Below are 14,526 nucleotides of genomic sequence, written 5' to 3' on the forward strand. Positions count from 1 at the left end.
TTTTCTAAATGAAAGTTATATTTAACCGTGGGACTCATTTTCAAGACATTAGTAACTGAGGCTACATTTAGTGTATAAATTTGCATTCAAAAAAACATGTTGAGTGAAATCATATGGTATTTGTCTTTCTCTGACTAACTTATTTCACTTAGCATAATGCTCTCTAGTTCTATCCACATCATTGCAAATGGCAAGATTTTATTCTTTTTTATGGCTGAGTAATATTCCATTATATATATATACACATATATTTATATTTATATACGAGTAATATTCCATTATATATATATACATATATTTATATTTATACACACACATCACATCTTTTCTATCCATTCATCAGTGAAGGGACATTTGGGCTCTTCCCATAATTTAGCTATTGTAGATAATGCTGCTTTATAAATATCAAGGTATATGTATCCCTTTGAATTAGTGTATTTGTATTCTTTGGGTAAATACCTAGTAGTGCAATTGCTGGATCATAGGGTAGTTCTATTTTTAACTTTTTGAGGAACCTCCATACTGTTTTCCAGAGTGGCTGCCCCAGTTTGTATTCCCACCAGCAATACAAGAGGGTTCCCCTTTCTCCACATCCTCACCAACACCTGTTGTTTCTTGTGTTGTTGATTTTAGCCATTCTGACAGGTGTGAGGTGATAACCTCATTGTAGTTTTGGTTTCCATTTCCCTGATGATGATTGATGTTGAGCATCTTTTCATGTGTCTATTGGCCATTTGGATATCTTCTTTGGAAAAACGTCTATTCGTATCTTCTGCGCATTTTTTAATTGGATTATTCATTTTTGGGGCATTGAATTTTATAAGTTCCTTATAGATTTTAGATACTAACCCTTTATCAGATATGCCATTTGCAAATATCTTCTCCCATTTCATATGTTGCCTTTTAGTTTTGCTCATGGTTTCCTTTGCTGTGCAGCTTTTTATTTTGATGTAGTCCCAATAGTTTATTTTTGCTTTTGTTTCCCTTGCCTTAGGAGACATATCTGGGAGGAAGTTGCTATGGCCAATGTCAAAGAAGTTACTGCCTGTGTTCTCCTCTAGGATTTTAATGGTTTCATGTGTCATATTTAGGTCTTTAATCCAGTTTGAGTTTATTTTTGTGTATGGTGTAAGAAAGTGCTCCAGTTTCATTCTTTTGCATGTAGCTGACCAGTTTTCCCAATACCACTTGTTGAAGAGACTTTTTCCTTTTGGATATTCTTTCCTCTTTGTTGACGATTAATTGACCATATAGGTGTGGGTCATTTCTGGGCTCTCTATTCTGTTCCATTGATCTATGTGTCTGTTTTTGTGCCAGTACCATACTGTCTTCTAGATTACAGCTGTGTAATAGAGCTTGAAGTTCAGAACTGTGATGCCTCCTTCTTTGCTTTTCTCTTTCAAGATATCTTTAGCTATTCGGGGTCTTTTGTGGTTCCATACAAATTTTAGAATTGATTGTTCTAGCTCTGTGAAAAATGCTGGTGGTATTTTGATAGGGATTGCATTAAATGTGTAGATTGCTTTGGGGAGTATAAACATTTTAACAATATTTGTTCTTTCCATCCATGACCATGGAATGTCTTCCCATTTCTTTGTGTCCTTCTTCATTTTCTTTCATCAGTGTTCTGTAGTTTGCAGAGTACAGGTCTTTTACCTCTTTGGTTAGGTTTATTCCTAGGTATCTTATGGTTTTCGGTATAATTGTAAATGGGATCGATTCCTTAATTTCTCCTTCTGCTGCTTCACGATTGGTGTAGAGAAATGCAACAGATTTTTGTATGTTGATTTTGTATCCTGGGACTTTACTGAATTCATGTATCAGTTGTAGCCATTTTTTGGTGAAGTTTCTTGGGTTTTCTATACAGAGTATGATGTCATCTGCAAATAGTGAAAGTTTTACTTCTTCCTTGTCAATTTGGATGCCTTTTATTTCTTTTTGTTGTCTGATTGCTGAGGCTAGGACTTCCAGTACTGTGTTAAATAACAGTGGTGAGGGTGGACATCCCTGTCTTGTCCTGACCATAAGGAAAAAGCTTTCAGTTTTTCCCCATTGAGGATGATATTAGCTGTGGGTTTTTCATATATGCCCTTTATTATGTTGAGGTATGTTCCCTCTAAATCTACTTTGTTGGGTGCCTGAGTGGTTCAGTCGGTTAAGCGTCTGCCTTGGGCTCAAGTCATGATCCCAGGGTCCTGCTCGGCACGGAGTCTGCTTCTTCCTCTATCCTTCCCCCCTGTTTGTGATCTCTCTCTCTCTTACTCTCTCTCAAATAAATGAATAAAATCTTTTAAAATAAATAAATAAAATAAACCTACTTTGTTGAGTATTTTTGTCATGAGTGAATGTTATACTTTGTCAAATGCTTTTTCTGCATCTGTTGAAATGATATGGTTCTTATCCTTTCTTTTGTGAATGTGATGTATCATGTTGATTGATTTGCAAATATTGAACCACCCTTGCAACCCAGGAATAAATCCCACCTAATCGTGGTGAATGATTTTTTTAATGTATTATTGGATTTTGTTTGCCAGTAGTTTATTGAGAATGTTTGCATCCATGTCCATCAGGGATATTGACCCGTATTTCTCTTTTTTAGTGAAGTCTTTTATCTTTGCAATGACCTAGATGGAGCTAGAGAGTATTATGCTAAGCAAAATAAGTCAGAAAGACAAATACCAGGTGATTTCACTCACTTGAAATTTAAGAAACAAAACAAGCGAGCAAAGGGAAGATAAAAAGAGAGAGGGAGGCAAACAAAGATACAGATTCTTAACTATAGAGAACAAACTGCTGGTTACCAGTGGGGAGGGGGGTAGGGAGATGAGCTAAATAAGTGATGAGCACTGGGTGTTGTATAGAAGTGTTGAATCACTATACTGTATACCTGACACTAATATTACACTGTTTTTAATTAAATAAATTAAATAGTTATTTTTTTATAAATTAAATAAAAACTTAACAATTTTAAGAAAATAGTGATGGTAAGACATGAAGAGGATGTTAGAAAGATTAAAAACTATCATAATGTCTAGCAAATAGTATGCATTTGATTATAATAAAAATAACAATAAAAATAACAATACATATTAAGCGTTAAGGAAATAATTTAAATAATGATGTGGAGAAAAAGCATGTTGTAGGCCTCCTTTTATTTTTTTAAAGAGCTTTATTGATATATAGTTTATCATACAATTCTCCCATTTAAAGTGTATGGTTTGGTGATTATATATTCGCAGATATGTGCACCATCACGAGTCAATTTTTTTTTTTTTTTAATATTTTATTTATTTATTTGAGAGAGAGAATGAGACAGAGAGAGCATGAAAGGGTCAGAGGGAGAAGCAGACTCCCTGCCGAGCAGGGAGCCCGATGTGGGACTCGATCCCGGGACTCCAGGATCATGACCTGAGCCGAAGGCAGTCGCTTAACCAACTGAGCCACCCAGGCGCCCCATCACGAGTCAATTTTAGAATATTTTCATCACATCCAAAAAAAAAACCTGTACTGGACATTTCATGTTAATGAAATCATAATATGTGGTTATTTGTGATGCTTCTTAGCATAATGTTTTCAAGGTGCAGGCCTCCTTTTTAATCTTATTGGAAAGAAAATTTGTTTTAAGTTTCTCCATGTGGATTTGATTTTTTTCTTTTCACTTTAAAGTGAAGGATGTTATTTTACTTGATGTTTAGATCTTGTTATTAATGATAAGATATGGGTTAAACGTGGAAAACAGTAATTGTAGGTAGAAAAACTTTTTTGTGAAACTATAAATATGAAAGTGATTATTATTTCAGGGATTCCTTAGCAATACGTGTCTTGTATACATTGTTTTAAAACTGTAGTGATATTAATGTATGACTATAAAAAGAATCTAGTATTTGTCAAAAAGCATATATATTTTTAAACTTTTTTTTTTTTAAGATTTTATTTATTTATTTGACAGAGAGAGACACAGCGAGAGAGAGAGAGCACAAGCGGGGGGAGTGGGACAGGGAGAAGCAGGGAGCCCGATGAAGGGCTTGATCCCAGGACCCTGGGATCATGACCTGAGCCAAAGGCAGACGCTTAACAACTGAGCCACCCAGGCACCCCTATTTTTAAACTTTGTTAAGGCAAAAGTAATACTCCTTTTGAAAAGAATCTATTTATGTTTAAAATCCCACACACTTATCTATTGCAGTATGGAAGATACATTAAATCCTAAGGACTTAACAGATAAAGACTGATATATGTATTCTAGTTTAAAGAAAAAAAACACTGAATATATTTTTATTTTATTTTCTTCCCACCACCTACCCGCACTACAGGATGGAATCATTAGACTTTCTATGTTTTCATAATTCATTATTATATCTCTTTTTAGATCACATTTAATTTGTTTTCCAAGTTGATTAAAGTATAATAAACTGCATATATGTAAAATGTACAATCTGATCAGTTTCAACAGAGATGTATAGACCCTGAAACCATCACCAGAATGAATATATACATTATTCTAAACGTTTCCTTGAGAACATGTTTAAATCTGACTTATATTTTGGTTATTTGCTTATGTACTTATGTCCTGTATTGAATTATTATCTTGTGAGCTGGAACCGTGTCTTCCTTTTTTTGTAATTTCTCTTAATAAATCATGTTCATAAATAGGCAGCGAGAAAAGATTTGTTAAATTAGCCTATTAATGGAAGCTTTCTTTTGAAAAAAATAGCATATAATCATTTAATGTTAATGAAAGAATTTCAGTACTTTTTGCTGTAATAGTTCTACTTTTGTTTGACCAGAGCTTTTTGTAGGTTTTAAAAAAATATTTCAGAATATATTTTTGTTGTTATATAATTACTTTCCCTTTCTGTGTGGCAGTTAGGTATATGCCAAGAAATTTGCTTATTCAGCATGCAGTTCTTAAATCATACCATGTGTAATCTTTTATGAGTGACTGTTTATAATTTTATGACATTTAAAGATATTCTAACTTTATTTTCACTCTGTTTTTTCTTAGCTCATCCCTTCTTTTAAATGAGAAACAAATCCATGTGGCTTATTGGAAAGAATCTGACAAGTTGTTGTTAATTGGCCTGCCTGCTGAAAAGTAAGTTGAGATCTTTTTTTAACCTTAAAATCATTTCTAAAATACTGCTAACAAAGTCTATTTCATTAAAATTATGATATCTTTGTCAAAAGCAAACTCCTTCAAACAGTTTTACAGTTTAAAAAGATCTGTTGCACCAGTGCAATAGCTACCATGTTAATTTGGTATTAAAAAATACAGAAAAGGGGCACCTGGGTGGCTCAGTCGGTGAAGCATCCAACTCTTGATTTCAGCTCAGGTCATTATGTCAGGGTCCTGGGGTCGGGCTCTGCGCTGAGCATGGAGCCTGCTTGAGATTCTCTCTCTCTCCCTCTGCCCTTCTCCCCACTCGCTCTTTCTCTCTTTCTCTCTCAAAATAATTAATTAGTTAATTAATTAATTAAAACAAAAACAGAAAAGTGCTGGGAACAATTAGTAAGGGCAGGGCTTTCAGTATACTTCCTTCTGAGATGTGGCCAGTACAGAAATGTCTGAGAGAATGACCTTCTCTGCTCAAACTTTTGACAAGTTCGTGGTTTGGATTTTATGTGTTCATAGTTTTTTACTGTTGGAGATTTTGGAGAATTATAGGTCAAGCAGAAAGGTGTTTGGCCCTGATGTTGAGCACCTTTGACAAAAATACAGTTGACCCTTGAACAACATGGGCTCGAATTGCATTGATCCACTTATATGTGGGGATTTTTTCAATAAATATATTGGAAAAATTTTTGGAGATTTGTGACAGTATGAAAAAACTTGCAGATGAACTGCATAGCCTAGAAATATTGAAAAAATTGAGAAAAAGGTATATCATGAATGCATAAAATACATGTAGATCTAGTCTGTTTTATCATTATTACCATAAAATATATACAAGGCTATTATTAAAAGTTAAAATTTATCAAAACTCATAAAAATTTATCAAACACTTGGATGGAGCAATTCACAGTTGGGAGAGATGTGAACAAATGTAAAGATGCAGTATTAATTCATAACTGCATAAAATTAACTATAGTGCATACTGTACTACTGTAATAATTTCATTGCCGCCTCCTATTGCTATTGCAGTGAGCTCGTGTTATGATTATCTGCTTAAAACTTGCTGTGACACTGATCATCTCTGTATGAGCAGTTTGTCTTTCCAGTAAATTGTATATTGCAGTAAAAAGTGATTTCTCACAGTTCTTGTATATTTTTCATTGTGTTTAGTGCAGTGCATAAACCTGAATAACACCAGGAGACCCATATGAAGTGCCACTGGTAATGCTGGAAGTGCTCCCAAGAAGCAGAGAAAAGTTTATGACATTATAAGAAAAAGTTGAATTGCTTGATATGTACTGTAGATTGAGGTCTGCAGGGTGCCTGGGTGGCTCAGTCAGTTAAGCATCTGCCTTCAGCTCAGGTCATGATCCCAGGGTCCTGGATCTAGTCCCGCGTTGGGCTCCCTGCTCAGCGGCGAGCCTGCTTCTCCCTCTCCCTCTGCCGGCAGCTCCCCCTGCTTGTGCTTGTTCTCTCTCTCTGACAAATAAATAAAGTCTTAAAAAAAAAAAAAAAAGATTGAGGTCTGCAACTGCAGTTGCCTGCCATTTCAAGATAAATCCAGCATACGGGCCATTGTAAAAAAGAAAAGGAAATGCATGAGGTTGTCACTTCAGTTACGCCAGCAGGTGCAAAAGCACTGCACTTTTTGTGAAATAGCTTTTTATCGTGTATTGAAAATCCAGCTTTTAGGTAGGTATAGGATTGCTATAAGAAAGGCATACCTATAGACTCTAATATGATTTAAGAAAAAGCAGTCATTATATGACAACTTAAGGCAAAAAGAAGGTGGAGGATCTAAAGCGGGAGGATTTAATGCTGGCAAAGGATGGCTTGACAATTTTACAAGGAGGTTTAACTTTAAAAATGTGAAGATAACAGGAGAAGCAGATTCTGCTAAGAGACAGCAGATGAGTTCCCAGGTGCCATTAAGAAAATCAGTGAGGAAAAAGGATATCTGCCTCAAGGTTTTTAATACAGACAAAAGTGCCCTATTGTGGGGGAAAAAAATGTTGCATAGGACATTAGTAAAGAAGAAAAGTGAGCACCAGGATTTAAGGCAGGAAGGAATAGGCTAACTCTACTGTTTTGTGCCAACGCATTTGGGTTTATGATCAGGACTGCCCTTATCTATAAAGCTCGTAAACCCCAAACCTTGAAGGAAAAAAATAAATACCAGCTGCCGGTCTTTTGGTTGTACAACAAGAAGGCTTGGACATTGAAAACCCTTTTTCTGGACTGGTTCCATTGATGCTTTGTCCCTAAAGTCAGAAAGTACTTTGCCTTTGAAAATTCTTTTGATATTGGACAATGCCCCTGGCCCCCGAAAACCCCATGCGTTCAACACTGAAAATGTCAGTCTACTTGCCCCCAAACACAGCATCTCTAATTCAGCCTCTAGGGTTCATTACACATGGTACTCGGTGGAAAGGATTGTCAGAATTGAAAGAATAGAAGAAAACCCCGATAGAGAGAACATCATGAAAGTCTGGAAGGATTACACCACTGAAGATGCCATTGTTGTTATAGAAAAGGCCATGAAAGCCATCAAGCCTGAAACAATAAATTCCTGCTGGAGAAAATGGTGTCCAGATGTTGTGCATGACTTCACAGGATTTATGAGAGCCAATCAAGGAAATCATGAAAGAGCCAATTAAGGAAATCATGCCAAATCATGGATATAGCAAAAAGGTGGCAGGGCCGGGGAGGTGAAGGGTTCAAGACAGAGATCTTGGAGAAATTCAAAAGCTAATAGATACCACATCAGAGGGATGAACAGAAGATGACTTGATGAAAATGAATACTTTTGAACCAGTGCTAAATGATGAAGAAGAAGACATAGAAGAAGCAGCGCCAGAAAACAAATTGATAGTAGATAATCTGGCAGAAGGGTTCTGATTATTCAGGACTGCTTTGGACTTCTTTTACGACATGGACCCTTCTATGATATGGGCACTGATAACAAAGCAAATGGTGGAAGAAGGTTTGATATAATATAGGAATGTTTTTAGAGAAACGAAAAAGCAGAGAAATTACCATATATTTCTATAAAGTTACACCGAGTGTGCCTGCCTCTCTTGCTTCCCCTTCCTCCTCCACATCTGCTGCCTCTGCCGCCCCTGAGACAGAAAGACCAACCCCTGCTCCTCCTCCTCAGCCTACTCAACATGAAGATGATGGGGATGAAGATCTTTATGATGACCCACTTCCACTTAATGAATAGTAAATAATTGCCATGCCTATAGCTAATAAACTTACCTGTTGTGTATGTGTGTGTCTTCATGTGAAAATCTGATAATTGTACAGCAAGAACTGTGTCATCATCATCATCGTCTACATATTGATCGTGTAGAACACCATGTGCAAGATTCGTGTGGAAGGGAACAGTCTATCCTTACCTAGACATAAGGGGATTGATATTTAATATAAAACTAATAACGTGTTAGTTTTCTGTTTTATAATTTTGCTTTCAAAAAATTATATTACCATACAGTATGCTTCTCCTTCTTGTAATGGGGGAAAACTGCGTATCAGTCTATTATCACAGGTAAGTGATTTTTTAAAAAATGTAACAGTGTTTCCAGTACTGTGTTATGAATATAATATGGTATTTCCTAAAAATGTTTTAATGATTCATTCTCTAGTGTATGGGTTAGGCTACCATGAAGCAATACTGTCAGTTACACTAGGGTACCATAAAGCAATCATATTGCTGCTGCTTCGTTATCAATGGATTGTCTGTAAATAAATATGAATTTCTTTTTAACATTATCTTTTCATTTTGGATGTTTAGTGTTGGTAACACGTGTAACATCTGTAGTGTCTTGTATTCTATAAGACAGTATTGACATAGGTACTAACAAATAGATGACTCATCTTGTAAACAGATGATACAAACTTATGGTATCGATTTCTCTTATGGTTTTCTTAATAACATTTTAATAAACATTTTCTTTCCTCTAGCTTACTGTATTGTAAGAATACAGTGTATAATACATATGACATACAAAATGTGTTTTAATCAACTGTTTATGTTATCACTAAGGCTTTCAGTCAACAGTAGGTTATTAGTATTTAAGTTTTGGGGGGTTAAAAAGTTATACTTGGATTTTCAACTGCCTGGGGTATTGGGACCCCTAGCCCCTGCATTGTTCAAGGGTCAACTGTAACGAATATTGAACTTTAAAGTGACGTCTCTAATGGTATATCTTATGTTATCATTTTCTCCTTCTTAACTTTTTGCAAGTATTTTGAAATATATCTTATTTTTATAGTTGGAGGTAAGAGCTGGGTTGACATTTATAATGAGCAGACTGTGAACCCAGGGACTGCATTAGGTAGTTTACATTCATTAATCTCATTTAATCTTCAAAATCATCTCCAGATGTACTTTGTGATCCCTGGCCCCATTTTATAAATGAGGAAAGTAAAACCAAGGGAAGATTAAATAACTTGCCAAGGGTCACATAACTGGCAAGAAGCAGAATTGCAAATTGAAGGAGAGTCTTTCTGAATTCTTTCTATTACATTGCTTCCCTAATGTCATTAGACATTAAAAGCTGTCGGGAAATGGGATAGGAATATGGAGAACAGCCCCAAGGAGAGGGATTTAACTAATGTTAGACGAGTCTTGTGTCCCTGTTCAATGATTTTTTAAAACTTGTAATTTAGACTCTTCCCTGCTTTAAAAAAAGTGGGCAACTTCTATTAAACTATGAACACATTTTAGTTTTAACTTTTTGGTCCATAGAATCATATATTATCTGCCAAATAGTAATCAAATATCAAAATAAATACTATAGTATGTGAATGACACAACTTTAGGGAATGCCAGTTTAGATAACTTTTCTTTCTTTTTTTTTTTTTTTAAGATTTTATTTATTTATTTGACAGAGAGAGAGACAGTGAGAGAGGGAACACAAGCAGGGGGAGTGGGAGAAGCAGAATTCCCACCGAGCAGGGAGCCCGACGCAGGGCTTGATCCCAGGACCCCGGGATCATGACCTGAGCCAAAGGCAGACGCCCAACGACTGAGCCACCCAGGTGCCCCTAGATAACTTTTCTTTTGGTGTTTCTTTAAGCTTCCCAAGGAAGAAAAAAGTATTATAAAATGCATTATACAGCCAATCTGAACACGAATATGACTATTTTCTATTATTGATAATTTTGTTAACCAGATTTCTTTCATTATATAGCAGTGTATTAGTTATCTATTCCTGGATAAGAAATTACGCCAAAACTTAGGGACTTAACAGTAGACATTTATTATCTCATAGGTGTTTTTGTGAGTCAGGAATTCATGAGCAACTTAGCTGGGTGATTCTGGCTCAGGATCTGTCTTAATGTTGCAGTCAAAATGTTGGCCAAGGACACAGTTACCTGAAGGCTGACCTGCAGCTAGAGCATCTGCTTCCAAGATGACTTACACACATGGCCATTATCAGGAGGCGTTAATTCCTTGCCACATGGATCTCTCCATAGAGCTGCTTGAGTGTCCTTACATGTCAGCTGACTTCCCCCAAAGCAAGTGATAGGGAAATAGATTTCTTCAAAATAGAGAAAGAGGGGAAGCTGACTTAGTCTTAGAAATGATGCAGTCATTTCCACCATATACTGTTTGTTAGAAGTGAGTTAACTAAGTCCAGCCCACACTCAGAGGGAGGGAAATTAAGCCCTACCTCTTGAGGGGAAGAGTACTGAACAATTTGTGGACATGTTTTTATACCACAAACAGGAACTCCAAAAGAGGCTACCATGAAAAATATCAAAACAATTGTGTTTTAAAGGTATCTAATTTGGGACAGAAAGAGATACGATCTATCATGAATGCGTGGTTCAAATTTTTTAAAAATTTTGTTTCTGCTCTCATCTTTGTTATTTTTTTCCTTCTATTGCCTTTGGGCTTTGTTTGTTCTTTTTCTAGCTCCTTTAGGGGTAAGGTTCGGTTGTTTATTTGATACTTTTTAAAATTTATCAAGGTAGGCCTATATTGCTATAAACTTCCCTCTTAGAACAGCTTTTGCTACAGCCCCAAGATTTTGGACCATTGTGTTTTCATTTTCATTTGTCTCCTGTGTTTCCTGTGTGGTTCAAAATGTTTAACGTGAGGGGTAATGGTGCTGTGACATATATTACATGGTGTCTCTCTTTAACCAGCTAATTTGTATTTTTCTGTCTAAAAAGGGACTCTGAGGAACCCCTCTAGAGTGCTGCCTTAGGCCAGTGGGTTGGATTATGAAAAATACAGTTGTTTTGAAAACTGATTATAAGCTACTTTAGGATGTAATGGCAAGGTAAAACATTTGTCTTTCAACTTTTATAATAGCCCAAAAGGTAGAAGAAAGAAAGCAGGTAATGCAGTGGTATGCTACACATAGTAGACAGACTAGGGTAAGGAAGGCCCAGCTAAGGAACTGAGCAGAGACTGCTCAGCCACATTCTGATGCTACCAGCCAAATTAATTATGCAGATAGAGACAGTTTCCAGGAGGGATTTTACCCTGAAGCCGAAAAAAGGTGGTCACAGCTGAGCTCTGGGTCAAGGTTGTGCTGCATAGGGGATGTTCTAGCCAATTTCCCAATCTTTATTACTTGGTGGTAGGCATAGAGGGTGTCCCTAAATGTTAGTCATTCCTATCCTGGAGAACTTGGCTTGATAAATTGGAAAGAATTTGAAGATCCCCTTTATTCCACTCTGTACCAGATTCTTTTCCTCATTCCATCTTGTTTCCCATAACCGTGAAAGATAGGAATTATTATTCTAATTTGTTCAAATCGAGAAATAGAGTATTGAGAGATCATGCACAAGCACCTCCTCATTCCCAATTAATAGGTCTTTGTGCCTCCAATGCTGTGCATGTGGTTAGTAATTGAAGTGGCAGCCCTGGGATTTTTTTCCCATTTGTCTTAATGCCACAGCCTGTGCATCTTCCTGTTTGCCACTGTGCCTTTTACAAGCAAAATGAGAAAAGTGCTACCCCACAGAAAATCGGGTGGGGTGTATAATCCAGGAATATGTGTTTTCAGAGGGGAGATCATCTTCCTGTGATGGCTGCAGTGAATAGTGGGAAACCCAATCAGGAAGTCCTTGTGAGCTAGTAGAATAACTTCAGAACTAAGAAGATGGATGCCCACAAGCAGGTTCTCCTCCCTTTGTGTCCTTGCCCAAGTTACTTAATTTCTTGGGCCTCAGTTTACCCATCATATAATAGGAATAATAAGACCTACTTTGTAGAATTTTTATCAGGCTTCAGTGAAAAAAGTGTTAAGTCCATTTCTTTCTTCTACGTTCTTTCCTTTCTCTGTTTCATTTAGGGGTGTCTTTTGTCACAGGAGTTGGAGGTTCACTTGAGATCTGGGTAATACTGGAAAGTGTCAAGAATTTAGCATTTTTTTCTATGGGCCCAGGTACTGCACTACTTTATATGCATTAATTTTATGTAATCCTCAAAATGAACCTGAGAAGGGTTTAGTGATTATTGCCCCACTTTACACATGAAGAAACTAAACCCTAGAGAGGCTTAAATAATTTCTGTATAAGTGGTGATATCAAAGTCCCTACTAGACCCATGCTAGAACTCCAAATCTAGTCATCGGAGTCTTTAATTGCTAATACAGTAAACAGCCAGCTATACTAGCAGTTGACACACAGACTTTTCACATTCTTCATGTATAAAATGTAAAGATGTTCTGCTTCTTTTAGATATGTATCATTTGGTTATGTTATAAATGTGTTTTTGCTTTTTTTAGAGTTCCTCTTCCTCAGCTAAGGAATATGATAGGAGATGTTGCCCAAACCTTAAAATTTATGTATGGTTCTTTAGATAGGTAAGTACTTCTGTGAATTGAATCTCAAGTTTTTGTTTATTTGTTTTTTAAAAAAAAACTTTTAGTCACAGAGAATAAACTGATGGTTACCAGAGGGGAGGTAGGTGAGGGGATGGAGGAAATAGGTGATGGGGATCAAGGAGTGTACCTGACGTGATGATCACTGGGTGTTGTATGGAGGTGTTGAATCACTATATTGTACACCTGAAACTAACATAACACTGTATGCTAACTCTACTGGAATTAAAAGTTAATAAAAAATAATATTAAAAAATAATGAAGATGGGGCACCTGGGTGGCTCAGTTGTTAAACGTCTGCCTTCGGCTCAGGTCATGATCCCGGGGTCCTGGGATCGAGTCCCACATTGGGCTCCCTGCTCAGCGGGAAGCCTGCTTCTCCCTCTCCCACTGCTCCTGCTTGTGTTCCTGCTCTCGCTCTCTCTCTCTCTGTCAAATAAATAAAGAAAATCTTTAAAAAAAATAATGAAGATATCAATGCTCATAAAAAATGAATCTCAAGTTTTAAGTGTATGATTCTTTTTTTTTAAAGTGAAGATATTTCTACTTTCTTTTTTAAGGTTTTATTTATTTGACAGAGAGAGAGAGAGAGAGAGCACAAGCAGGGGGAGTGGCAGGCAGAGGGAGAGGGAGATGCAGGCTCCCCGAGGAGCAGGGAGCCCGATGTGTGGGGCTCAATCCCAGGACCCTGGGATCAGGACCTGAGCCAAAGGCAGTCGCTTAACCAACTGAGCCCCACAGGCGCCCCTAAGTGTATGATTCTAAACCCCTTTTGCACTTAATACTTTTCCTTGGTTGGCAAGTTAGTTATTTGGTTTTTTTTCTTCTTCCTCTAATTTTTTCATCCTTTATTACTGGCTTTAGTTTATAGTTCTAGGCAGTTTTTCACTTGATCCATTGCTTTTTCTTTTTTGGTCTCATGTTAGTTTAGTGAAACAATGTGAAATAGTGATAAAACCACAATTATATTCTGATTTGACATATTTCTATAGTAGCAAATGTACAAGCATTTCAAAACAGATACAGAAGAGTCGAATTTTTTAAATGTTGTGTTTTTCTCTGATTTTATAAGAGCATTGTCAAATTTACTATCCTAAAATGTGGTTCTTCTTAAAAAAATATTAGTAAAAAAATGCACTATTTAAATAAATAAATGACACAGTAAAAAAGGTATTGACTAGTTTCATGTGTATCATTTCATATCTTTTTTCTATACAATATGAATACAGTCTACATACTTTTTTAATATACATGGGCTCATATTATGCGTATTTTTCCTGCTTCTTGCTTTTTTAACCTTACGGTAAAATATGACGCATCTTTCTTGATCTGAAGGAGGCAATTTGAGGTAACTTCAACATTTGAACCCATAAAATTATGGATGAAAAATAGATTTTTCTGTTTGTGGGATTTTTCTAAGTCCCAGAACTTCAGTGAACTAAAATGATACCTTTGCTTTCAAAGCCCTAAGAGTATATCAATAGAAAAATCCAAAAACAGTTTATACGTTTTTCTAAACCATAGCGGCGTCAGCTCTCTGTTTATCTATCATGGATCTTTGTTGTTGCT

At 36.3% G+C, this 14,526-nt stretch overlaps 1 protein-coding gene across 2 annotated transcripts in view; it reads left to right on the top strand.

Annotated features, from left to right (window-relative positions):
- The window catches only part of INTU (inturned planar cell polarity protein), an 83,681-nt gene that overhangs the window by 40,669 nt on the left and 28,486 nt on the right, over window positions 1-14,526 (top strand). For both annotated transcript variants that reach the window (XM_036079414.2, XM_078069207.1), the window contains exons 6-7: window positions 5,006-5,095; window positions 12,862-12,939. In XM_036079414.2, the coding sequence (XP_035935307.2) occupies window positions 5,006-5,095; window positions 12,862-12,939 (168 nt within the window). The remainder of the gene's footprint in view (window positions 1-5,005; window positions 5,096-12,861; window positions 12,940-14,526) is intronic.

This window comes from Halichoerus grypus, chromosome 3 (assembly GCF_964656455.1).
Source record: "Halichoerus grypus chromosome 3, mHalGry1.hap1.1, whole genome shotgun sequence".
Classification (NCBI taxonomy): Eukaryota; Metazoa; Chordata; class Mammalia; order Carnivora; family Phocidae; genus Halichoerus; species Halichoerus grypus.